General features: G+C 32.5%; 3 protein-coding genes and 1 non-coding gene across 4 annotated transcripts; 1 reads left to right on the top strand and 3 right to left on the bottom strand.

Moving 5' to 3' along the window:
- Positions 1 to 740: 740 nt before the first annotated feature.
- On the bottom strand, positions 741 to 811 carry TRNAG-GCC (transfer RNA glycine (anticodon GCC)). Its single transcript has one exon. It is a non-coding gene; the product is annotated as a tRNA-Gly (tRNA).
- Positions 812 to 2,124: 1,313 nt separating this feature from the next.
- Positions 2,125 to 7,279, top strand: LOC137931142 (zinc finger protein 239-like). The gene is made up of 4 exons (XM_068774543.1): positions 2,125 to 2,146; positions 4,597 to 4,680; positions 5,497 to 5,582; positions 7,073 to 7,279. The coding sequence occupies exons 1-4, from the start codon at positions 2,125 to 2,127 to the stop codon at positions 7,277 to 7,279; spliced, it is 399 nt and encodes a 132-aa protein (XP_068630644.1).
- A 1,628-nt stretch (positions 7,280 to 8,907) lies between these two features.
- On the bottom strand, positions 8,908 to 21,368 carry Pus7 (pseudouridine synthase 7). Its single transcript, XM_068774150.1, has 11 exons — positions 20,860 to 21,368; positions 20,052 to 20,262; positions 18,114 to 18,255; positions 17,076 to 17,196; positions 16,117 to 16,305; positions 14,984 to 15,158; positions 12,734 to 12,862; positions 11,874 to 12,018; positions 10,777 to 11,125; positions 10,073 to 10,224; positions 8,908 to 9,428 (listed from the first exon to the last, which is right to left on the bottom strand). Exons 1-11 carry the CDS (start codon positions 21,183 to 21,185, stop codon positions 9,040 to 9,042), a joined length of 2,328 nt encoding a protein of 775 aa, XP_068630251.1. The 5' UTR covers positions 21,186 to 21,368; the 3' UTR covers positions 8,908 to 9,039.
- A 1,047-nt stretch (positions 21,369 to 22,415) lies between these two features.
- LOC137931037 (histone H2A-like) lies at positions 22,416 to 24,104 on the bottom strand. Its single transcript, XM_068774430.1, has 3 exons — positions 23,978 to 24,104; positions 23,697 to 23,907; positions 22,416 to 22,881 (listed from the first exon to the last, which is right to left on the bottom strand). The coding sequence occupies exons 1-3, from the start codon at positions 24,000 to 24,002 to the stop codon at positions 22,710 to 22,712; spliced, it is 408 nt and encodes a 135-aa protein (XP_068630531.1). The 5' UTR covers positions 24,003 to 24,104; the 3' UTR covers positions 22,416 to 22,709.
- Between the last annotated feature and the right edge of the window lie 3,396 nt (positions 24,105 to 27,500).

The following is a 27,500-nucleotide window of genomic DNA, read 5'->3' as shown; positions in this document are numbered from 1 at the left end:
ATGTTGTGTAAACAACTAATTTTTATAATGGATGGTAGCAATAACATGTTAACTTGATGCAATGGGACCATCGTTATGCGGACGAACATCGAAACAAATATCTATTATAGGAGACAGTTTCGCGTCACAAAATAAAAGATGTTTATAATATACGGTTAAATATATGTAATAATATAATAATTAAACATGAATTCTAACAATAACATTTTTATTATATTTCTTAATATATCTTATAACTTATAATATAAATATTTTGATTGCATAGAACTTGGATTTACATTTTAGTATTTAGTACTGTAATAAATATTAGAATATTTGGTCTAGAATAAAATTTGTTTAAAGTAATCTCATTAAAAAAAAACATAAGCGCTTATTAAGAAATAACTTAGTTATATTTGCGAGTATATGTGTATCCACTCAAAAGACATCTATATTGAAATGTAATAATAGAAGCCAGTTTTAATTATTACTTTCATCATTATCACAGGACAACCACTGCTGTACTGTGATAATGATGAAAATTTAAATGTATGTTCTCCATTTAAAATGATTATTTATCCGATCAGAAAACAATAATATTTTATTTATTTGACAATTATTTCGTAATATTTTTCGACAAAAATAATATTAAATTAAAGTGGAGTAAATGAAAGCAAACAAATAATTAATATTGATTTGTAAATCTTAACCTATTCTATATTATAACATTAGCTTAAATATTGTAAATACTTAAAAAAAACTGCATCGGCCGGGAATCGAACCCGGGCCGCCCGCGTGGCAGGCGAGCATTCTACCACTGAACCACCGATGCTTGCGTTAGTAAATTGAAATAATATTTTTAAACATCATTATGATAAAAAGATAAGTAAATATGAAAGGAATGAAGTAAATATTCAAATAGCATCTGAATATTATGTGTCACAAAAATGAATGATACCTCAATATTTTCCAAATAATGGCGGCAATCGGAAATTTATTGCGTTTATTGTGGCACACATAATGGCGACGGTGTCCAACTGTGACGTAAGGTACCAGCGCACGCCGTAGCGCCGCGTCACCTCTATAAGCGATTACGTTTCCTTCAATACATTACGCGGATGACATAAAATTTGGATGAGCCAAAAATAACTTTTATTTAAGTTTACGACAGATTTCACATGGTTAACTATAAAAAAAATCGGAATATATTTTCATTCGACCGACTTAATGTAGCTATTCTAACTGTTGATACATGCAAGTGAAAAAGAAAAATGATTATCGTCGAAATTAGTAGGCATTAAAATCATGTAAAGAAATATGAAAATTCGTTTTTATTGCCATTTTTTTTATTATTTTACTAGTAACAATCTATATATTACGTACAATTATATTTATAAGGTGGAACATAAGAAGACATTATTTTGTTAATTTAAATAATTATTATCATCATCATTATTTCCAGCTGAGGACGTTCAGTGCCCGACATAGGCATCCTATAAATATTTGCAATAGGATTGGATGAAAGTGGTACGCATCTAGCATCTTTTGCCAACCTTAACAGCGTCGTCTGTCCAACTTTGTTGTCTCCTGGCTTTGCCAATCGGAGATCTCCACTTCAGAATTTTAAGTCTTCTGTTCTGCCCGCTATGTGACCTGTAGTATATATACTACGGGGCTATATAAGTTACCTTCGCTCGTCTTCAGATCTCATTCCTGATTCTATCTCGTTAATTCCATATATTTGTAAAGTGTAATAACTTTATGAATTACAATGCGATTTTTTTTTTCATATTGCCTTATTGCATTTATTTTTGTACAGTCATTTTTGCATAATAGACCAATACAGTAGAAGTGTTTTTCCGTTATAAGTTATATTACTTTGAAAATCACTCAGCCGCATATTAAGCGTCAAACGGGCATGCTAAATCGCAATAAGACGCAATACAACATAGAGAAGCGTTTCACAAGTTAAATCCGTAAAGAATACGGCTCTCTATTTCAAGCTTTATCCTCAAAGCGAGATATATCAAAAAAATACATTCGATCGGCCTCTCTGCGTTTTATTAAGAATAAATTTACGACAGCGGAGATGGTACAAGTTCATGATGATTCAATATCAATAGATAGAGGATCATTTTGGTCATAATGGAACCTCCGGCTGGTGAAGGTACCATAAGATTAAATAAATAATATTGTAAAACGTATACATATCTAATAACTGTTACATATGTACTCCGAAAGCGACAATACAACTTATAGTTAAACATAATGCATATGTAGCTATTATATGTAATTGAATAACATATCTGTAATATTTCCCTGCAACACACTCTTACTTAATGTCACGCCACCATGGGTTCATTAAGAATGTCTACGAGGTACAAGTACACCATTACACAATATGTAAAATTCGTGTATAAATAAAAGAATGAATTCGAAATTCGTGTATAAATAGAAGAAGAAGAAAAATAAAAATATAAGAAAAAAAAGGTATTGGGTTTCCTAATCCTTGTAACAGACGAAAAAATCGCCAAATCACGTCGATTAGTGGTCGATGCTCTATAAAGCTATTGTTGTCACCACAAAGCTTGCAAACGATCTCGACAACAACCGCCTCCCGACGTTGTCCGCTGCTGCCGTCTCAACCCTCTGCTATTTAAACGAAACCTTTTACAAATTATACTCAGTTAAATATGGAAATTCGAAATGGAATCATTCACTCCCTTGTACTTATAAATCACATTCGTTTTTTAAAATAAAATCAAAACAATAAAAATACGTGGCAGTGGTTTTTAAAAAATGACAATAACATTTTGAATTAAAAAAAATGGACACTCAGATCGAACCTCTAGATTTGTCAATGAAAACCGACAAAATTGACGTATTTGGTATAAAAAATGTGATTTTTTTATCCAGTTTTAATAACTATATATCAAAACTCTACGAGACTTCAAACATCGTATGTGAAAGTTCTAAATATACATCAAATAGAAACACGACCTTGAAGAATGTACTGCCTTGTCAGATTTGCATGAAGACATTCGACAGACCATCTTTGTTAAAACGACATATGCGGACGCATACAGGTAATTACTAAAATTACCTTACAGAACTTTACATTTAGATATAAGTTTTGCAAAAAAAATTGACCTGCAACCTTTAATCACGTCTAAATCATAGGTTAAAGATAAAAGATGTTATAAGAAGAGCTTAATTTTATTATCATTTCGATCAAATTGCGCCATTCTGCAATTCTTCTCATGATGTATACGTTACAAATAATTCAAAGTGAATAAAATGACGAAATTAATAAAAATCTGTAATAATTTGTTAATGCAAAACAACTGAATTATAGTTAACTTGTAATTTCGTAAAATTACCAATGTATTTATTAATTATTTAAATACATAGTAATATCTCCGATTGATGAAGGAATTGATCTTTCTACCAGTGAATTCTTACCGGGTCATATGAAATGTGAGCGAATTACTATTCATTATCATTATCGTCATAATTTTTTTTAAGCTAGACATAAATCTTTGCCATAGATTTTGAATAGGACCGGTTTTTTTATTTTTGTATTTGAGGACCTCTTGTTCCTCCCTGCCATATGTAGGGCACCGATGTTACATTTAGGATAAATGAGTTTTTTAAGTTTTATTTACTTCTATATTATTACTCCTTCCTTCTTGCACTATACTCGTATCTTTCATGCCTTTTTTTGTCCTTGACATGATCTGTACTTCCTCAGTTGCAAATCTTCTTCCATACATCCTCCTTTCCTCATCTACATTCTCTGATCACAATATAACAGAATTTTATTACTCATTTTTAAATAATCGGTTTTATTTCTGGTTCAACACTACAAACTACTACTTTTTTTTGCTCGTACTGCTTTAAATATGATTTTTACCAACAGTTTTTTTTATTTACTGCGGGTCTTACCGACCCCTAGTATCTAGTACTACTCTCGAAGTAAATAAAGTCTAGTCTAGTTGTAAAGTCAAGTCTTACGCCTATTTATTGTAATCTGCAACACTTTTTACAATACTCAAAGAATTTAGGCTGGTTGTCATCACCCATCAGAGAAGCGATGCTAGCTCTCTCTATCTTTCTCCCCATCTCAACTGATGCCTATGTCGAACCGGCAATGATTAGCACCTCCGGGTGACAAATGCACGATGATCTTTGACCTTGAAACTATATAGGTACTCAAAGAAACCCCCATGCCCCGTAAACATCTAAATACAATGGGGCTGCTTGTAAGCGGCCTCCCTCCAGCGTCTTCTGTGTAGCATCCTACGTAGCGGTTCACGATCTATAGTCTCCAGGTTTTTAACTAACTAACTCCAGAACTTAAACTACTTAAACTGAAATCCCAGCGGTAGTTTTACCTGCCCACTACTTCTTCAACTTGCTAATCTACTGGACTGTATTAGTTCCTTTCATTCTGGTGGAAAAACGTCTGTCCACCCTGTGTGTTGACTTTGACGAATAATTAAGCAGATAGGAATAAAAGCAAAGCGACTCTTTAAATGGTATACATAATACTTATTGTTCATATAATACCATTTTATTTATATAACAGTGTACATGATAGGAAGTTTTACGTTGCAGGTGAGAAGCCTCACGTGTGCGTGGTTTGCAGTAAAGGTTTCAGCACATCCAGCTCCTTGAATACCCACAGAAGAATTCATACTGGTGAGTCAGGAATTTCCTCTGATTATTTTTAGTCAGTCACAGTAAGAATCGTAACTGCAACTTTCGAATGACTGTCTTTTCTAAATGTTGACTTTATTTCTCACGGTCTCTTGATCTTAGAGAAACAAGAATTTGATCTACCCAGCACTTGAGTTTAAGTCGTTACCGTTTTTTTTTACCGATCAATTATCAAGTGCCACCAGTAGTAGTAGTAGCATCATTAACAAAATTTACAGTGGCCTTTGTTGAATTCAAAAATTTACCATGTAAAATTTTTTTCAAATTCATCTTTACATCCCTTTTTAAATTCGCAAGATACTGACTAACTGTATATGTTAATTTTAAATATTACGATATTCATATTACCTTATTTATATTTGAAGTCAATTTGTATGAACTTTTAAATCTTGTTTTAAATTATTACAAGAGTGTGATATCATGTACAGTCACAAATGATGATACGTCATAATTAGTAAAAAAATAGTCCTTTTTTTTCGAATTTATTGCCAGGCTTTTTAAATGCAAAATTTATAACGAAACTAGATATGGCATAGTATAAACATAAAGGATATTGAACATGGATCCTTCAGGATCCTCGGCTCAGTCTGCTACTAAATCAGTGGCTGTGCTCTCTGTTATAATGAAGCAATAATTACGATCATTATAATGTAAAGTTGAATATCTTAAGAATCCTGACCAATGATATTCGTTGAATACGACATTTAAACATATACATATATCGTATAATACAATGTTACCACACTCTTATTAATCTTTATTAGTTTTTTAACTTGAACATAATTGCCAAATGTGCAGGAGAGAAACCGCACAAATGTCCAGAATGCGGAAAATGCTTCACCGCCAGTTCAAACCTTTACTATCATCGGATGACTCACACAAAAGTAAGTTATATAATAAATAATCATTTATTTAATCAATATTTCCTGTTAATCTTCTTTTTCGTCATATTACTTATATACTAATCACGTTTTCGTTTCAAATTATCAATTTGAGACGGTGCATATACGGAGAACTGTATCATTACAAATATGCTCTTCTATGAATATATTAATTAAACCATATACTTGAAAACAACCCTTTTTTTCTCTATATATATATATATATATATATATATATATATATATATATATATATATATAAATATATATATATTTTTTTTTTTTTTCATTTGGTGCTGGTAACTTTAATCTTTATGACAATTGACAGATTCCCGCGCAAAATTTGTCAACGCCTATGTCAATTTAATTTTAATAAGCTCGCATATATAATACATATTTTTAGTTCCTGTTTACAGTTACGGCTGTGTGGTACGAAATGTATTTTTTTTAAAAAAAAGAACGCCGTAGCTGTTAGAGTTGCAAGCCGAAATAAATGAAAAAGGTTAAATATCGTCAATTCAACCGTGACAAATTCCTTTGCATGATTTTGTAAATAATAAATGTTGATCCTTCTCATACTTTTGAATGATTTTTTTGTCGATAATAAAAAAAAAATTCATCTACTTTTTATGTACTATATTTTTTACGTCTATTCAAAAAGCACTTTTTGATGTCCCTAATATTGTATGTACGTCAAACGATAAGAAGAACACCAAATATTCGATTATTAACTTTTCTTTTTATTAACTTCATCCCTGCTCTATAGTTTTCCTATAACCTTTATAACAAATCAAGCAACTCTCCCATACATTGTTTTCTACTGCCATCGATACTTTTTGCAGTAGAAATCAAAAAATATTCCTGTGACTGTTACTGCCAGAAAACACTAAATATATTTCCTCTGAAACGCAATGGCAGATAGAATGTTGCCGCTTATTGTTTTGAACTTTCCTTAGAGACAGTCTATAAACAAGTGAAAAAATAACATATATAAGTCAGAGATAAAGAAAAACTATTTTTATTGAATAATTATACCTACTTTTAAGAAGAAAAAGCAAAGTCATGATTTATGACGTCCAATGCAAATTATTGATACAGTAAAATAAATATTTATTTTTTCGAATATACTCTACTAAAAATCAAGATACATTTAAATACATATAAATCATAGTGCTATTGGTTCCAATTTTTTCATATGCTACTGTTAAGTTTAGAATGTTGATTCTATCGCGAAGAACGTTTTAAATATAAAAATAAAATTAGTTTATTAAACATTGGAACTTTTAACAGAACTCTTATTATGTTAAATTATTATTATTTTTTAAAATATATATTATTTTTGACCCTTCTCTTCTTCGCAAGGTGTTATAATTGTGGGAAAGAAGCAGAGAGAAACTCCACAACACAGCGTTTAATAAAGTTTAGTACATATTTATACATATACACTTTATCAGACAATGAATTTAATAAACTAAATAATGATCTTATTCCAGAACAAGCCACATAAATGTTCCTGGTGTCCTCGGTCGTTCCCTACGCCGGGTGAACTACGGGCCCACGTAGCTGCTCATGGCGGGAAACGCGTCGGCAGACCTGCTAACGAACAAAATGTCGGACAGATTTTCGGAAGGAACTGGCCATTCTGCGCTGCAATTCCAGAAAGGCATATTATCTCTCATTACTTGTGCGAACGTAGCTAAATGCATATAATAAACACTACTCGGATTTAGGTTTACAAAATAAACACCAAAGATTACTTTCATGCTTTTTTCAATTCCTATTTATACTGGGAATCTCTTTACAGTAACCCAGAGTCTTTACAGTAACCCAGAGTCTGTACAGTAACCCAGAGTCTTTACAGTAACCCAGAGTCTTTACAGTAACCCAGAGTCTTTACAATAACGCAGAGTCTTTACAGTAACCCAGAGTCTTTACAGTAACCCAGAGTCTTTACAGTAACCCAGTCTTTACAGTAACCCAGAGTCTTTACAGTAACCCAGTCTTTACAGTAACCCAGAGTCTTTACAGTAACCCAGAGTCTTTACAGTAACCCAGTCTTTACAGTAACCCAGAGTCTTTACAGTAACCCAGAGTCTTTACAGTAACCCAGTCTGTACAGTAACCCAGAGTCTCTACAGTAACCCAGAGTCTTTACAGTAACCCAGAGTCTTTACAGTAACCCAGAGTCTTTACAGTAACCCAGAGTCTTTACAGTAACCAGTAACAGATGTCCCCAATTATTACGTTTATGAATATATTACAGTTAATAAAACAGCAATGGCAAAATACTCATGTTTTTTTTTACAATTTTGCGACTCCTAGAAATATTACGTCACAAAGACATACCCTCCCCTTGAATATGATAAATAATAATAACACAAAATTTTGTTTTATAGTTTAATAAATATCTCAAATAAAAGGCTTATTTCTAATTTGTAAGATGTTCAAGGATTTCTTAAATATTCTGTAAAATCTAAATCTAAAGGATGATTGGTTACATTGGTGTAAATGTATAGCTCTATAGTTTGCTGTCAATTAATGCATGTCACACCCTTTACAATAATCAATAAAATCTTTTTTGGACCAAATATGCACTGCTGAACAAATGGCATTTGCAGATTTCGTAGGTAACTAACTTTAACTATTTAAGGGTAACGAAGCTCAAGGATTCCTTAAAAAGCCTCGGCTCAAAATGCCATATACTATTTCGCTGGATTGTGAGGCCGCCGTGATCTAAGATCTGGATTATAGACCAGGCACGAGGGCCTCCACGAGGCTATCTCAACGTGGGCATTCCCACTCAAGGGCGATCAAGACCAAATACACACACGGCAATAGCAGGTCCACCTTCGACTTGCTATTGGCTGCTAATAATACCATTACCACTTTTGAAAGCGTTAGCTTTGGGAGAAGCGGAGGATGATACTCTTAACAACGCTTGTATTTAAAAAAAAGGGAGGTTGGCAACCTATGTGACACACGAGTTGACCTTGATTCTGTCGACGCCGTTTTTGTTATCTATCTTCCTTATTGTATCTGTACTTCAGAAGTTGACATGTAACATTCTATTTAAAAATATATCACTTTGTACAGATAATTGAAAATTGCATAAAAACTTTTTGCTTACAAATGTTAATAAATAACCATGTGGGGTTAAAATTAATTTACAGAAAATAAAATATTGATATTATTGTTGAAATAACTAAACATTTCATTTTTATGCTCTTTATTACATTTGTAGAACATACGTTAAGTTTTTTGAATATTTTCTTTACATTACAGTAAAATAAATATTATTTTATTTCGATTATTATTATTGATTCCAGACATTACACGTATTTTTTTCTCTACTTTTTATGATAATAATCTTCAGATCATAATAATATATATTAATCTGGCTTATTCAATCCATGTAAAGATAAGAATACAACAAAAAAAAAAACAAAAATTAAAACAATATTTATTGTTCATTATTAATATTATCTGTACACTCTTCATTCTCCTCACGTTTCTTCTTCGCGTCAACCTCTGCTTCTGCTTCTCCCTCATCTTCTACCTTCCTTTTTACAGCTACATTGTCATTGTTCTCTCCCTTGTCGTTAACTGTATCTACATTACCATTCTTGTCATCGCTTTCCCCTTTTCTTTCACTTTCCAACTCATTATCTTGTGTACTCTTATCTTCTTCTGTCTCACTCTTACTATCCTGAGTTGTAGTTTTAAAGTAGTTGTTTTGTTGCGCTTGACTATCATTGGAGGTGTCCACTTTGAGTAATTCACGCAAAGCCATGGTCGCATAAGCGCTAGCCGGTAACGACATCGTCAGTATTAACGCCTTAAATTTACCTCCTGAAATTATAAATCATATTATTTTAATGATATAGCTTTATTCTATCTATACTATAAAATCTTATAAAGATACATGATGATCCTTGGAAGTTTTTTCTCTGATGACATTACAAATACATGCGTTTATTAACTGCAATTTTAACGCAAAAAGTGTTAATTGATGTTATTTTTAAATAGTTGTCAGATTGAAGATTATAACTAAAAAATAATGCAAAAAAAATGATCACTCTGTTAAGTGATCTTTATCTTATTTGATAGTATACTTAGGGACATACAAAGTATCATCGAGATCTTTTCAGCTGTAGAAAGTCCACTAGTGGACATAGGTCGCTTGCATCCAAGGTCTTCCGATAACCTTAACAAGGCAGTCATCATCAACAATATTTCAGCCCTTCAGCCCTTCACTGGATATAAGGTTCCTCTGTAGATTTCAAACAGGAACGATAACAATCCACTATAGAACCTCAAGGCAGTTGCGTTAGTTCTGGAGTGGTGAACACATCATCCGTAACATGAATAGACGGTCAAGTCGTCGGAAGATTCTGCAGTTTCCGGCTGCTCTTATAAAATGAGGGAAGTATGTGTCCAGTAGTGAATATTGTACAGCTTAGATAATGATGATGAAGTGTGATTGAAAGTCTTACCATCAACAATGCCAGTGGTAGTTATCCCATTCAGCTCCTGAAGGTCTGAAAGGATGAGATCACTGAAGGGTTCGTCGTAACGAACCGTGTGCCACTCTAGGTCTCCGGGTCGGACCACCACGTGCCGGTACGTGCCCGATAAGCTATACGACCTGTTACATAAATATGGTTTATAAACATAAAAATATATATAGTTAAAATTTTACTTTATATCATGAGATTAAGGTATCTAACTTTTAATTAAAAAAAAATTATTTGACGTTGTTTTTAATCAAACACCTTATCCAAAAATAAATTAAGCAAAAAAAAAAGGCGTCATGTGAAAGGATTGTCAATAAATGTAAGATAATGTGAAGGACGAAAGAAGATAGAGAAAGAGAAATTGTGAAGAACGAGAGAAGAATGTCAATGATGTATATATTTAAAAATTTGTTACAAAATAAAAGTCCATGTTATGTTAATATAGGTAAACGAAAGATCCCCATAAACGGGGGCCTTTAAGAAAAATATCTTAGTGCTTGTAGCCGTCTTCCTCTGTAACGGCAGTTTCACTCGTGAAACGACTTTACTACTAATTTGCCGCTTAACCAAATAATCGGCTTATATATTATTCAATAATAGTACTCTGACATTTCACCAACAAACATCTTACATTATTCAATTTAATATCGATATTATATCCTACCATGGTGATAAATACATACTTTGTCTTATGGATCATGTCCAGCTTAAGGTTGTCCTTCTCTACGAGCTGCTGGTAATGGTCCTTCATGTTGGGAGGGTATTCAATGTTGTGCCCGGGCACCGGCATCACCACATCGAACAACGTGTAACGTCCACTGGCCACATCTGCTTCCGTCAGCACCTTCACTGGAAGCCTCGGCTTTGGAATATTCTTTGTTTGAACATTTTCAGGTTTAACTTTTGTTTTCTCAGCGTCATCTTTGCTTGGTTCTTCTTTGTTAGGCTCCGGGGTCTTTTCAGCGTCATTTGCGATGTTCTGTTCTGCAGGTTTATCTTCTTTTTCATCGTCATCTGTTTCATCGTCTTCTTCTGTGAAATTATTTATTTTATATGAAATACACAATCACATATATCTTGGGAAAATAACCACCTATACCATTGTTATATACTGTATTCATTTACATAATAAAAAATAACAGATGTAATATCAAGTTAAGCGAAGCGTTAGGTCAAGCAAGCAAAAGTGCACGGTGCAAACACATTCTCTTGCTTTATGTGTATAGTTCCTGTTTATTCTACATTGTGTATTTTTGAACAAGTTTTTATTAAATTGTATAAAAGATCAATATCTTTATTAAATCTTAATCAATATCTTAATTATAGAGTATGCAGAACCAATAGTTGTCACGAACCATAATATGACAATGACTGAAAATTTGACAATAATTAGTATAATGTCGAATTCATTAATAAATTTAAAAAAAATAATATTTGGCTTTAACTTGTCTTTCACTTAATTATATTGAGGACCTTAATAATACCTTATCTTTGTAACAATTTTAATGGAATAATGACAATTTTACTTAAATTGTTACAAAGATGTGTTACAAAGTAAAAGTATAAGTAAAAACTTATAATATATTTAAACATTAGCCCTTAACTACCTGAGATAAGTATGATGACAATAAAATTAATGCAGTGCCGAATTATCCGGACAGTCCACGATCAAAAATTCGTTCCTATTTAACCGTTGCACAGAATTGCTTTCAACTGATCACTGTGAACTTACGTAAGGGGTCTATTCTTGTAATAATAATGTAAGGCGTGGTCAACTGACCTGTGTTGGCGGGGACCTCAGCCAGTGGCACGAGGTCACCGACAACGGGCTGCTTGCCGTAGAGACGCAGGCGTTCCGTAACGCACCGGTTCCACACCAGCGACTGGTACGCGTGCAGGTACAGGATGCGCTGGTTGCGCGGGAGCTGACACAAACACATGACAGTATTTGGAACAATCATAGCTATGTAAGAAAAGGGCCAATATTTAGCCACTTCCGCATATGCAGTGGTAGTCGTGCAATGAAATGCACCGCCCGCCAGCCCGCTGATAAATGCGCATGCGGCAAACAATGCGAATCACACGACCGCCACCACCAAATCACTCAACACGTGTTTCACCCCTCCACGGGGCATCTTCAGGAGCTATGTTACACCAATTAGTGCCAAACACAGAGTAGTTGTATTGGTCCTTTTCTTACTTAGGATGGACTTCCGCGAAGTAACGCCTGATTCCATTAAATACAATCATAGATAACATACAGTATTAAATGAAATTTGTATATGTGTGAGTACATTATACACAAATATTCAACCACGCACACATATGAACGTTCATATACACACCTGCACTTTCTCATATTCACACATAGCTATATAGTTTTGTAGCCATATAGTTACAAATGCACACACACAAGAACGCACACACACAATCACATACACACTCGTACCAAAACATACACATATACGCATGTTACAGAGATATGTATGAATTAATTATAGGAATATTACGATAATTGTATTTAATTATTATTACTCAAATGCTATCATCACGTTTTGGTAAGGCATCATAACCAAGACGTCTATTTGCTGAAAAAGAAAATAATATTTAAATTTCTGTTAAGGAGAACCAGGAACTGACCTGATGCAGTGCTCCCAGGAGATCCTTGGGATTGTTCTGAATGGCTCGCCGTAGTCGCGTCTCGCCAATGAAGCATCGGTTGAACTGACCACGCGATGTGTTGCGGTCTTTCAGAATGTAGTCTATCGCCTGGAAGTCACGAATCATATTTAAATATATATAGGCCGTTTATTCAACTTGTGGGTGGACGTCCACTACAAAACCATTAGACCACTACAGAAACACTAGCCCCAGTAGCTATATATACTGCCACTTCACCCTGTGAATCTGCTGGGCTATGCCGTTTACTTTCCTCTACAGCTCTCCTTCTTCATTCGACCTCATTAGGAAATCCCGAGTTTATGGAAGTGGCGCCGTGATGGCCACTGCGGACTTGAGGTTCCGGAATGAAGAATACGGATCAACACAGTGGGACGTCCACCCATTTCTTTGTCGCAAAGCACTAAAGATTAGTCCAGCCATCTTGAAGATGATCCCTCCACCACGCCATATTGGTTGCAAAGCACTAAAAAATCATTCCTGTCATCTAGAATATGATCCCTCCACCACGCCATATTTGTTGCAAAGCATTAAAAAAGTCATTCCTATCTTCTAGAAGATGATTCCTGCTCCTGGTTATATTAGTAGCATAGTACTATAAGATTAGTCCAGTCATCTTGAAGATGATCCCCCCATCACGCCATATTTGTTGCAAAGCACTAAAAAAGTCATTCCTGTCTTCTAGAAGATGATCCCTGCTCCAGGTTATATTAATAGCAAAGCACTATAAAATTAGTCCAGTCATCTTGAAGATGATCCCTTCATCACGCTATAATTGTTGCAAAGTACTAAAAAAATCATTCCTGTCTTCTAGAAGATGATCCCTGCTCCGGGTTATATTAGTAGCTAAGCACTATAAAATTAATCCAGTCATCTTAAAGATGATCCCTCAACCACGCCATATTTGTTGCAAAGCAATATAAAATCATTCCTGTCATTTAGATGATCCCTGCTCCAGGTTATATTAGTAGCTAAGCACTATAAAATTAATCCAGTCATCTTAAAGATGATCCCTCAACCACGCCATATTTGTTGCAAAGCAATATAAAATCATTCCTGTCATTTAGATGATCCCTGCTCCAGGTTATATTAGTAGCAAAGCACTATAAAATTAATCCAGTCATCTTAAAGATGATCCCTCAACCACGCCATATTTGTTGCAAAGCAATATAAAATCATTCCTGTCATTTAGATGATCCCTGCTCCAGGTTATATTAGTAGCTAAGCACTATAAAATTAATCCAGTCATCTTAAAGATGATCCCTCAACCACGCCATATTTGTTGCAAAGCAATATAAAATCATTCCTGTCATTTAGATGATCCCTGCTCCAGGTTATATTAGTAGCTAAGCACTATAAAATTAATCCAGTCATCTTAAAGATGATCCCTCAACCACGCCATATTTGTTGCAAAGCAATATAAAATCATTCCTGTCATTTAGATGATCCCTGCTCCAGGTTATATTAGTAGCAAAGCACTATAAAATTAATCCAGTCATCTTAAAGATGATCCCTCAACCACGCCATATTTGTTGCAAAGCAATATAAAATCATTCCTGTCATTTAGATGATCCCTGCTCCAGGTTATATTAGTAGCAAAGCACTATAAAATTAGTCCAGTCATTTCGAAGATGGTCTCTCCACCATGCCATATTTGTTGCAAAGCAATATTTCATTAGTCTCAAAGAGCACTTTATCATTAGTCCGTGCATCTTAAAAATGATCCTTTCACCACATTTTATTTTTCGCAAAGAGCGCTCTATCATTAGTCCATGCATCTTAAAAATGATCCTTTCACCACAATTGATTTTTCGCAAAGAGCACTCTACCATTAGTCCATGCATCTTGAAGATGATCCTTTCACCACAATTGATTTTTCGCAAAGAGCACTCTACCATTAGTCCATGCATCTTGAAGATGATCCTTTCACCACAATTGATTTTTCGCAAAGAGCACTCTACCATTAGTCCATGCATCTTGAAGATGATCCTTTCACCAAATTTTATTCTTTGTAAAGCACTTTATCATTAGTCCATGCATGTTTAACAAGATCCCTCCTTCACATAATGTTTGTTGCAAAGCACCCATAATGTTAGTCCAGTCATCTTCAAAATTATTCCACCACCACATTGTATTTTTTGCCAAGCACTATAAAATCATTAAAGTCATCTCATAGATGACTTTATAAATATTTTAAAAACCTCTATGCACCTCTCGGAAGTTACTCTGTAGCAATTTTAAGCCTACTTCGTAGGTTGGTATGTCGGCCCTGGTGCCGAAGCGCTGGAGGCCGTAGTAGTTGATGAAGCCGTTGGTCTGGAGCCGCTGACAGGCCTCTGCTATCACCTCGTCCGACGCCGTCACGTTGCGAAGCGCTATGCGGAACCTGTGATATCAATCCACAAAAAATTATTATTTTTTTACTTATTTAATGTTTAAGAAAAGACCAAAAAATGTAATTGAAAAAGTTTCCACAGATAAATTCCAAATGCAAAGATCAATCTGATTCTATTCTCTATCAATCTCCTGATGTTCATCAGGAATAAGAAAAGAATAATAATAAATGAATGTAAACACAATACGCAAAATTTTTAAATTGTCAGACAGTTAAAAATGGATCAATAATCAAAAATAAAAATAGATCATAAATTAAAGGTAGTATTAACTAAAAAAAAACTTTTATTTCATTGAAAAAATCGGTAATTTAGTTACCAACCTAAAACATTCATGATATATACACATAAATATAGTATATATAAATATAAATAAAAATAAAAAAGCTAATTTTTATCCTAACTATCAGATAGGTGTAACATAACACGAAAGAAACGATTGTAGTGACTACAAGTAATTGTAAATTATTTTAAAGATGTGTTTACACATGGTCAGTTTTTAAAAAAACGTTTAGGTAACAAAAAATATTAAGTTATATTCTTAATACCCATTCACAGTCAGTTTGCTTCACCATCATCGTGTCAGACGATAGACTGCCACTTCAAGGCATTAGTCCACTCTATAGATCGCTCAATGACCAGCCTTGCGTTACCCGCATCTAGCGGTTTCCCACGACTTCTACTTTTTTTGGTTCACCTAGTGGAAGTCTACCCACGCGTCGCCACTCAAGAACCTTTCGGCACCATTGATCATCAGTTGCAGTAGCGATATGCTCCGCCCACTGCCACTACAGATTTGGTTTCTTACGACATTGAAAAGATTTTAAATAAATAGGTTTGTTTTTTTTTGCTCATGTAGACGCATCTTTACGTCTTAATGATTGATAAATGAGACAAATTGTATATTTTATGTTATTAACTCTATCCGAGTAAATCATAATGTTATTTCACCTGTTTCCCTTCAGCATGCCAAGCTTCAGATTGATGGGTTGGAAGCTGAAGTTACCAATGTGGATATCCTTAACATCCGCTAGGGCAGCTGCTATCTTCCTGGGGTCTACTTTGCGTAAACTGAACCACTGGGTGGTCTTGGCGCGACGATCTTTTGTTCCCGCATATCCCACCATTGATGGCTTTATGCTGAGAATCAAAGTAAAATTCATTGAGATATATGTTATCTTTATTCATAAAATAAAACTAATTTTAAGGCTATATGACTGTGTTAATATCGGAGATGTTTTCATACTTTCCTTACCGCAGTCCGTTTTGCCGAATTGACGCTACTGAACATGTGGCATGTGGGCTGCGAAGGGTGCAGATTGCATGGCGGTAGGCTGATGTTCGAATTTTCTCATTTAAGTGTTATATGTTTAAAGTTTTTCTTTTCGACGCTGGTTACGAAATGGCTAAAAGTGTGATTGTAGCCATGTCGAATCTTCTAACAAACCTAACTTAAAGGTTAATAATAATTTACATTCCTATTTTTCAAAAGCAGGATAATAATGGTGTGTTGGCCTCAACATGAATCAACACAAGTTGACAAACAACATTGATAAGTATGTTGACTATCTATTAAGATTTAAAATCATCACTTTAAATACTCTAAAAATTATTTGCTGTCAATTAAGAGTTATTAATTAATCATAATTTGATTAATTAATTAGTCACTGCACTGAAAGTCAATTTACTTTCTGCACTCTTCAATTAGAGTCGATTTACTCTCCGTACAAGTGTTAACACAGATATATCCTACAGATAAGCCTGAGGTATTGAAATAAAGTCATATTTACTCAAAATTGTTAATGTTTTTTTTTAAATCTACATGACGACTTATATAAATAATTATTATCATTAAAAAAAATTTATAAAATTGAATTAAGAACATTGGTAAATTATGACGTCACACTCACTTCAATTGCAATTTTTCAGCCAACTTTGCCGCCGCATCCATAGTGTCACGGTTTTCTTTATGAAGGACAAAATACACATATTCACCTGGCCAAATCCACTTAACTCTGTTATCTGTGCGCACTGTAATAAACAAAGATAATTGATCATAGATCAATAGTCAGAAAAGAAATAAATAATTTATCATTAATCAAAATTGCTACTTGATATTATACTGATGTACATTTGCTCAACTGATAAATCAGTTTGATGTTTTTATTTATTATTCTATTATATTTATAATATGTATTATACCTTATTTATAATAAATATATATGTTATGTACATATGTATGTATGTTTGTGTATATGTATGATTTGTCCACATTGACTACCCATTATTTATACTCCTAATGTTTCCACATTATGGTTGTCTGCAAGAAATTGCCTCGTGTGATAAGACCGTCCATTGTACGCTTTTATTCTATGAAACTATTTAAATCTATCCTAGCATGTACAAAAACAATATTTGTGGACAGGGTGTACCATACATAATTTGACAACAATTAGTTATTCATTTACTCCTTTTAAAGCTTTAAATATATAAACAATCATCCTGTATAGTGAAAAGCGTTTATATTTTTTGTTATTGACTTATAGTGTTTGTCCATACTTTCAGAAAATTTGTGGCAACATTTTTGGAAATTTATCAATATGGAGACCAATGTACAACAGTAAATTAGACTGCAAAGAGCCTAAATGCTTATGTTTTACTTATAGATTTTATTGTACCTAACATAATTTAAATTAAAATGTTGCACACCTCTGTCATTAATATATTCTAGATTTAAGATTTGCTGTACACTTTTTTCCCATACGTTTAAAGCTTTTACACCTATTTCTAATCACTTGTATTTTTTTAGGAATTATATATTGACATAATAAACACAAACATGTATGTTATGAAGTTGTCCTTTGACATAAACATGACCATATTCTATATTTTACTATACAAACCTTGAAAAACTTATAAATATGTCAGTTGTAATTAAAAAAAATTACCTCCTTTTTGGTATTTCTCAAATTTGACAAACTTTTTATCATCTACTGTCACTGTACTGCCCACAATTCCATGTCCAAAAGCTTTTTTTACCGCATCATGGATTTTAGTTCTTTGTCCTTTTGTCAACCCAGTCACATCCACCTGAAATAAACAGAGGCCATTTGCTTTTATTGACAGAACTCAATACCGCCCAAATAATATTTGGAGATTACATGGTTTTGATACATCTAAGAACATGAAGCTCAACAGCCATCATTCCGATACAAACTACTATTTCATTGGATTAGACATATCATTATCACTGGACTTTCAAAATTTAAAAAGTGCGCAACACCACTGTGCACAGCTCCTTAAAATTTTCACAAAATGGAAAAGCTTGCAAGAAGTTGGTAGCAGAAACTGATGTGCTTGGCTACAACCCTCAGCCATAAGCAAGCGACGAAGAAGAAGCATAGTGGTGATTAACAATGATAGAAGGCTTAACACCTGAAAGACAACTAGTTTTGTTTGATTATCAAAATCGCTATGTTAAAGTACTTTCATATGAGACCTATAATACAACATGCACTACACTATGTTTGAATGTACACACTTTGTACATTCAAACACTACACCGTCCTAAAACCGAGACTCGAGTTTCCGGATGACACGACGTCTTTTGATAACCACACAGTCTCATTAGAAAGGTCAGATCGTATATCACAGGGTTTCAATCATTCTTGAAAGGAGCTGTAGTTTCTTTTAATGATTTATCCCAGTTCTTACATTTTCCTAAATGATAAGTAATATTGGCCAGGCAATAGTAACCAATCAAATTGAGGTTCCCCTGAGGGCACCCCCGTATCTGAATGCTAAGCGGGTATTATCGAGTGCTCATGCCCAAGCCAAGGACTCCTAGTGGGGACCTTGAGCCTAGTCACTCTATGGAGCATCCATCAAAGTGATCTAAGAGCTGAGAAGCCCCCCAAAATACTAGTACGTAGTTTGGACCGAGCAGAAGCTTTGGCGGAGCCATCGAGCCTGGCTTCTTTAAAAGAAGTCCCCATTTTAAACCTGTGTAATCTACAAATTCCATTTGGGAAGCAGTGTCAGTCCAATAATTATGTGTCACAACAATCAAAATGTTACATGCCTAAAACTTTTATTGTATAGTATTTGTAATTAAGTTCCAAAGTGAAAATTGAATATTTTACTTATTATTGTGAAAGATGAATTTCTAGAAGAGAAAAGTGGTTCAAACAAACAGACTGACCATATTGTGGCTACAAACAATCAATATTGCCATCAATAAATAAAAAAAAAAACTAATTAAAAAAATATAGTATTCATCATAACTCCCACAACATTATTAGTTCTATTTTTTGGTACACAAATAAATATTGCTCATGCTTTTCCAATACCTGAAAAGGTGATTCAAATTTAAGCTGTTATTTAAGCAAAGTGAATATGGAATTTCAAGATGCCAAAAACACTTAACTGTCCGTGCAATTTATTCATCAACATTATAAATGCAAGGTAAATTGGAAGTAAAAATTTTTCCACGCAATCACCAAACTTCCTACCAAGCATGACAATTATGCTATATCCCCCCATAGATTTCTTTGGGTGAAGCTTATGGGCTTGCCAGCTTCTGTGACTGCCCTCTCACTTATGCCATGCAGTGGGCCTTTATGGGCTGAAATGATGATGACAACATTTATGTGAAGAATATTATTATTATCGCTGGATGTCGGCAGTGCAAAGAATGGTCATCACAGTATTCTTTGGTATCATTGTTATGCCTTGCAGTGGTTGTCTATCAACTGACATTATAATCATAAAGTAAGATATTATAACTATATACACATCTATATATATACACATCTTATAAGTACCTAAAAAAATTTTTAATGAAATTGGTGAGGTAGAGGCCTATGTATGGAGATTAAAATATTCACCTCAACAGATTCACCCGTTGGTGGATTGACAGCTAAGCTATTAATACGGTCCCAGGTTTCTATAGGCAGAATCTCAAAGTTGTATTTAGAGATCACCAGGTCATCGTCTTCATCAACATCCTCTTCCCGAGGCGGAGATGGTACAGATATGTCTGTGAGTTTTGCAACCTCCCCTCTTTCATTGATCTCTGAGACTTGGAAATCTGAATATCTAGAAAGAAAAGTATTTATGACTTGTATTACTAAATAAACTGGTTAAAATTAGTAATGTATAGCTCACCATTCTTAAATAATAATTAAATAATTCATTTTGCAAAAGAAAAAAATATTTTATACAATTTCAATGACATTTCATGCTGAAGTATAACTTTTAGGCTATTGTCCTTTGTACATTGCCATTGCACTAAATATTTGTTATAAAATACACAAAATTTTATAACATAATGAAAGGAACAATTTATTTTTAATTAATTTTGTGTAACACCAACTACACGACTTTTGTAAAATGAGATTTTTGTTATAAAAATCAATCAATGAAGATGTGCAAGATTTAAATTAAAGTTCTCTAATTATAACTAAGAATATACATTAAATAACATATGTACATAATCAAACATAAATAATAACTATTTAAAGAAGTACTAATTTACTCTCACTATTAAATAAAAAATATTTGGTAATTACAACATAACAGAAATAAATTAGCTTATTTACATAGGAATATCATAAATTACATTCACAATTCAAAAATTTCTTTAAGACCAAAAAAAACTGCTTTAAATACAGATGAAAATTATACGGGCCTTACCTACATTTAATAATTCCATTGAACCCCTCATGATCACTCATGTACTCTGTTACACCAATCTCCTCTTCAGAGAGCCTCTTACCTGGAGAATCTCTGTTCGGCCTGGTCTGCCAATCTCTCGGTCGGTTGGTATTTCGGTCACCATAATCATTTCGGTTGCCCCCACGAAACCCGCGATCCTGGTTCCTATAAGATGAATGTTGATCGCGTGGAGTTGACCATTGGTCATTTCTGAACCATGAACCTCTATTACCTCTTCCACGACCACCTCTTCCTCTCTGTCCACCCCAGCCTCTACGATTATTTGCATTCCAATTGTTATTCATTTTGTCAGTAATACAGGTAACCTCAAAAACGACCGGTGTATACACGATATGTCGTTTAAAGGAACTTAAACTTAATTATATATACATATTTCAAACACTCATAAAGATAAACATACGAGTATTAGTCATAAAACACAATATTATGATAAAACAATAAGTTAAATTTTTATTATAATTAATTGTTCAATAAACTTCGCAGTTTAGATAAATGTTGCCAGCTAAGAAATTTTAACTTCCGTATTTCATTTTAAAATAATATTGGCGTTTTCTTTGTAGACGAGTGTTTGGACTGTTTAGCTATTGATGAGTATATTAATCGGACAACGAAGCAAATAACCCAGCAAAAGGTAAAGCTAGTGAGGGGTGTTCGTTAGTACGGGCCTCTCGTCCCGTAATAGATAATTCGATGTAAATAAAAACATTTGCCGGATGGTTAAACTTATATAATCGCACATAACAACAAATCTCAATCTAAGTTACATGTATTTCGCTTCAGAGAGAGGGCGAGATGTACCGAGTGTAAGAAGGGACATGCAAAAAACAGATGCGTTCACAGATAATAAATTTAGGTGCGTTCTAACAAACGCCACACTAGTAAAAAAACAAAAACATTGTGACGTTTTCGTAAACAAAGACTATGACAACAAACAAATCGTTATTTGAGCGTCTATCATCTTATTAAAAAAAAAATCTTTATCATTGTCGATATCTGTTAGTATCGTGTATTCCATTCACTTGCTAAATTACTCTGTCCTGATAATGAAGTACAGCTTGGTGGCTCGTTAGGTAAACATATTTTCAGAGAAACTTGGCATTCCTCATATGTGTATTTAATAAATTATATGACAAGAAATAAGTTGTATTCTGTCAGTAAAATCCGTTATGTGAAAAGAATTTTACAACGATTTCTACTTACGATGTTGATGCAACAGAGAACAAATAGCACTTAAAAAGAGTGCATAGATTATTTCAATTTGTAGGCTGTCATATCGTAACTGTAACACAACATTACCTTTTCATGATTTCTTATACAAATGGTTGAATGAAACAGTCACCTTTTTTAAACATTTTATTACAAAATATCTGTAAAACATTTCGGAAAAATCTTAAAACAAATATCATGTTTAATTGATTAACGAACATCATAAAGTATTTTGTAAAACAAATGTACATTTATTAAACATTTTTAATATTTTATTGAAACTTAACCATTCAGTTGAAGATATTTATTATGAGAATATTTTTAGCATCAAAATTTATTATATTCATGCATATTTTCCTAAAGTTGCAGGATTAGACTATTATGGAAAGAATTTTCGATTTTTTAAAAATCTATTAATAACTTACTGTTGTTATATTACCCAGCATTTGAATTAGCACTTTGGAAGATTAGTCTTATAAAAATGTTATAATCATCAATTTATTATTGATATAATTCAATTTGTTTTACAAAATAATATATTTAATTTGCATATGTTATAATATTACCATAATTATACAATAAATAAATGACATATTTTTGTATTAATATTCCTGTGATGAAACATTAGTGTTATTTACTTTAGTCTTTTTCTTAGGAAGCAAAAGTTGGTGAATGCAAGGCAGAACACCTCCTTGTGAAATTGTGATACCTTGAAGCATTTTGTCTATCTCTTCATCATTTTTTATTGCAAGCAAAATATGCCGTGGTGATATTCTACAAATGCAAAATAATTTGTAATGTTATGTATTATAAAAAATGTTAGTGGTTACACAGAGTATTTGGGCAATTAGACCAGGGAAGGTTTGACTTAGTTTCTACTTCAAAGGATTAACTTCTGCATTAGCTTCATCAGTTTACACACTTCATCTACTATCAGTTAGGAGCGAGACTGAATCCTTGCCAGTGCTGGCTTACAGAGTGGCAATGGACCACTGTTGTGATCGACTTGATATTTGAGAAGTGGGAACATGATGTTATTCAATTTCTGTCCTGTTCTTCACCCACCTCAGGCAGTGACAATCATTTCTATAAGACAATAGCCTGTATTTTGCACACGGAAAGTGTAATATGATGTAACAACAAGGGGAACAGATTTCAAGCGAGACATTTCATGTACAACACTCAAAGCTTTATAAGATTAAAAGTGACTTATAGATTTTCTAACAACGATTAACAATTTAAAGGGGGAGGCCTATGGCCAGTAATGGATTGGTAAAATTACCACTAGATAGGATTTAACTTCTAAATCCTACCTAGTTGTACCTGACACCTATATTGTATCTACCAAAGTATACCACAAAACTATTGTAATAATCTATTAAGAAATAAAACAATTATATACCTTATTAATTGTTTCATTATCATCATCATTTTAGCTCTCTGGGGGATTCCCAGAGATTTTATTATCATTTATTGTTAGATGTAGTATCTAGCAGGTACTTTTTGTAGGGTATCTATGTCTTTTACATTTGTTATTCAGTTCTAGTAGGGTGTTAAGTTTATTAGGATTTGTCAGTATTATGAGGTACCTGTTTTTGCCGTTGTCACTTGCGGCTTTACTTGCCAATTCTAAAATTTCCGCAGCCAAGAATTCAAGAGCTGCTGTCAGATAAACAGCACAACCACCACCTATCCTTTTGGCATAATTCCCTTTACGAAGAATACTGTGAACTCTTCCAACTGGAAATGTAAGGCCAGCGCGTTTCGATTTCGATTGGGACTTGACGCGCTTCACGAGGACTAGAACATCACATTAATGGTTGAGAAATCATACTTTCAACAAGTTACATCAATTTATTTAACCACTTACCTTTTTTTAAATTATTACTGGGCATGTTAGAGTATAGTAAATATTAATAAGATCACCATGAAATCTCAAAAGTTTCGTGAGATAGAAAGGACGAAGTATATATATAGAGTTTAAAACTGAAATTCAAATTTATTTTAACTGTGACATTTAAAAACGCGGGTAAAATTAGGCTTTATAACGTTCCATTATAAGACTTTTGCATCTAAAGGTTTTAATATAAACCTTCCGACAAATATTAATGATATTTTAATGATTCTTAACTTAATTACTAAAATTAAAATTTTTATCATATGGCCAGTTAAAAAATATGTAAAATACGTTGGATCTATATGGTAATGATCATTATTAGATTATCGTTATCACCTGTATTATTATAGATATCTTATTGATTATTTATATTATAGATATAACAGGTGATCATTTTATTACATAAATATATTTCGATTTTAATAAAATTACCGTTGAATAATGCTTTAAATGCGTAACAAGAATACTAACCAGAAATTATCGAAAAATTAAATCATTGAGTAAATTTTGTAATAAAATAATTTTCACCGACAACTAAATTATAAATATAATAACAAAGAGGTCTCTGAGATCATCAAAGAATCTGATTTTAAAAATGTCGGCGCATTCTTCTTCGTTTATGGCCAAAGTTTTACCTCACAGGCCATTCGATTTACCGCTGATTATGAGCCGTGATAAGTCACTACCTATTTGTAAGAAAATGGTTAAGAACTATTTACTAGACCTATGATTATTTATCCTTTTTATGTCTTTTTTTTTTATTCATTCTGAGACAAGTGCGATCCAATTGAATTTGATGTTTTTATTTATTATTGTATTATATTTATAATATGTATTATACCTTATATAAGTATGATTTGTATATACTTCTGCTGTTTCCATATTATGGTTGTCTATAATGCCTTCTGTGATAAGATCGTCTATTGTACTTTTCCTCATTATTATGAAACTATTTATATGTATTCTAATGTGTACAATGAAGAATATTAAATAAATTAAAAATAAATAAATAGTACGTGTACTTTTTTCTTACATTGGTAACACTGTAGTAGTAGAATGCGGTCTGTGCAAACCATATCATTGATCAATGGGTTTTGGAGAAAATGAAACAATATAAACCAGTCTTGTAAATGACATGTAATTTTAAATACTGTAAACAAGAGATCCGATATTTGTTTTTTTTATATATAGGTACAATGTATGAAATGTAACAGACTCTAATTTTTAAAACTAACAGTTATAAAAGATTCGGTCTAACATCAACTTGTTATGAACACTTGAAACGGAAATGTAGCAAAGACACTTGTACAAACTAGATCTATCTAAAAAGGCTAAACTCTCCATTGAACTAAAGTTATAAATATACAGGGCAAAGGAACATTACGTGTAGCGTTAAAGGCGTTTCTTGCAGCAAATACAAAATTCGTAAAATCTAAAACTTAAAAATTACAAATACTTCTCTTTATAAAACGTACCGTATAAGTTTAAAATATCGAATGCATATAACTTCGAAAATATACACTATTTATAAATATAAATGCAATGTTAATGGAATAATACAATTCTATAACGAATCGCTGTTGTAAATAAAATAAAAACTTTTAAAAAATAAAGAGATGTTGATTCAGAACTATTCACTTCTATTCGAGGTTACTACCGCATGCTATATTTGATCGTCTAACAATTAATCTATAAAAATCAGCACAAGTAAACTATTATATAAGAACAAAGATTGCACAAAGGATTACTTAAAAAAATACACAAGACTGGGTTTTGTATCTAAAACATTATAAAATTCATCTTACAATTGTATCACTTTATAAGTAATTACGTAATATTCCGAGGTAAAACATTTTACAAGTTTAGAGAATATACGTGTCCAGATATAATGTCGAAAGATATATGACCGACAGACATTTTGTGAACAGACAACAGGTCTAATAGCCTTTTTAAAAAATGTTTATACACAGAGTGGATCGGGCATGGGATGTTGGAAAAGCTTCAAAGAAGAGAAAACATAGCCCATTTAGTTATACATCTTTTACACCAATTTCCAAACATCCTGTATAAATTGATCACTCTGAAATAGTTTACAGTTATGTTTTCCTACTAAAAAGCGACAGGCGAATAAATTTTGACAGTACAATGTCTGTAGGCATAGATAGTAAAAAATAATTACTTTGAATATTTTGAAAATGGTTTTTTCTTACTAAATTATCATTATGTTATTTATTATTTCTGAAATGATTTATGTTTAGATTTTTATGATAAATTTGTCATAAGTTGCACAGAAAAAACTAATGATATATAATGGTTTTGAAACATTGTCTGTCGTCCAAATATCTATCAGCCAAATTGTAGTCGGAATAATGTTGGAGTATCTAGGATATAACATAGGTGCACTAAAAACATATTAAAGTGATAATAAGGTTTTAGCGTCTCATGGCAGTGTTAGACAATTGTCGAGGTGTGTTATTTTGATTTTAAAAACATATATTACATATACTAATACAATTATCATTAAACATTCGCTGGTAATAATCACAATGACTGCATTCCTTATGTAAATAAATACTGCAATAACAGTGTACACATTGGTCAACGGACTTATGTCCTTAAAAAAAATTAGCTCCCATTTTTTACAAAGATTTTTAGCAAGTTTTAAACATGAAAAAAACATTATTTTGAGCACAAGTATCATATAAAAATTTATATATCATTATTATACGAAGAAGATGAATGAATCCTTGACATATTGGTAAATAAAATGGTATATTCGATTATTAAGTTTTCTAGAAAGTTCTATGACAAAATTAATTTGACATATCAGGTCAATAAAAAAAAAACTTCTTTGCACATTTATGAATTCAAGATAAATTCGCTTAATTATTTAGGTCTTCTAATATGGTGAATATATATACCAATTTAAATATTTAACGAAGGCAACAGATAAAATCAATAGAAAATGTCCATTTAGAGTTGAAAATCGCTTCAAGAATAACCAATGCTATAAAATATGCATTTTAAATATATAGTTTTGGTTATTCTAAATGAAATATAAAATATGCAATATATTTAAAAAATTCATACCAAAATAAAAATATTTTATGTAAATTCTTAAAATAATTGTAAATTTTCACATTTGCAGTCATCACTTTGACACACAATGGTATAAACCATTAGTTTAGCAATTATACAGTTATATGTATAATTGGAATGTTAATCATATATATAATGACCATACAGAAAAATATTGAAAGAAATGTGAGTTTTTTGTAATCAACCTTATTTAAAAAGTCTGCCAAATTTTTTAAAACACTTGGCAGCACTGTAATTTGTGCCATTGTAGTAAAATGCAAGTATATAAATGGAATTTAACAGCATTGTTCTGAATAATTAACATGTATTTAGGATCAAGTAACATCTTTGTCATAATTTACTTTCTTTTTGATAAATTTTGTCCCTTGGTATATTAATCCAGTATACACATTCTTGA

Source organism: Battus philenor, unplaced genomic scaffold (assembly GCF_028537555.1).
Source record: "Battus philenor isolate CCGP_79_NKW_IND1 unplaced genomic scaffold, ilBatPhil1.0.hap1 SCAF_7, whole genome shotgun sequence".
Classification (NCBI taxonomy): Eukaryota; Metazoa; Arthropoda; class Insecta; order Lepidoptera; family Papilionidae; genus Battus; species Battus philenor.
The sequence above is the reverse complement of the archived record's forward strand: the minus strand, read 5'-3'. Positions and strand labels throughout refer to the sequence as shown.

Excerpts from the sequence above, each read along its gene's own strand:
- LOC137931142 (XM_068774543.1), top strand. The coding sequence starts at position 2,125 with ATGGAACCTCCGGCTGGTGAAG. Across the intron at positions 4,681-5,496 it reads CCACAGAAGAATTCATACTG|GAGAGAAACCGCACAAATGT; the intron begins GTGAGTCAGGAA and ends CCAAATGTGCAG. Across the intron at positions 5,583-7,072 it reads ATCGGATGACTCACACAAAA|AACAAGCCACATAAATGTTC; the intron begins GTAAGTTATATA and ends ATCTTATTCCAG.
- Pus7 (XM_068774150.1), bottom strand. The coding sequence starts at position 21,185 with ATGAATAACAATTGGAATGCAAATAATCGTAGAGGCTGGGGTGGACAG. Across the intron at positions 17,197-18,113 it reads TGAGAAATACCAAAAAGGAG|TGCGCACAGATAACAGAGTT; the intron begins GTAATTTTTTTT and ends TGTTTATTACAG. Across the intron at positions 11,126-11,873 it reads TGAGGTCCCCGCCAACACAG|AAGAAGACGATGAAACAGAT; the intron begins GTCAGTTGACCA and ends ATAATTTCACAG.
- LOC137931037 (XM_068774430.1), bottom strand. The coding sequence starts at position 24,002 with ATGCCCAGTAATAATTTAAAAAAAG. Across the intron at positions 23,908-23,977 it reads CAGTAATAATTTAAAAAAAG|TCCTCGTGAAGCGCGTCAAG; the intron begins GTAAGTGGTTAA and ends GTGATGTTCTAG. Across the intron at positions 22,882-23,696 it reads AGTGACAACGGCAAAAACAG|AATATCACCACGGCATATTT; the intron begins GTACCTCATAAT and ends TTGCATTTGTAG.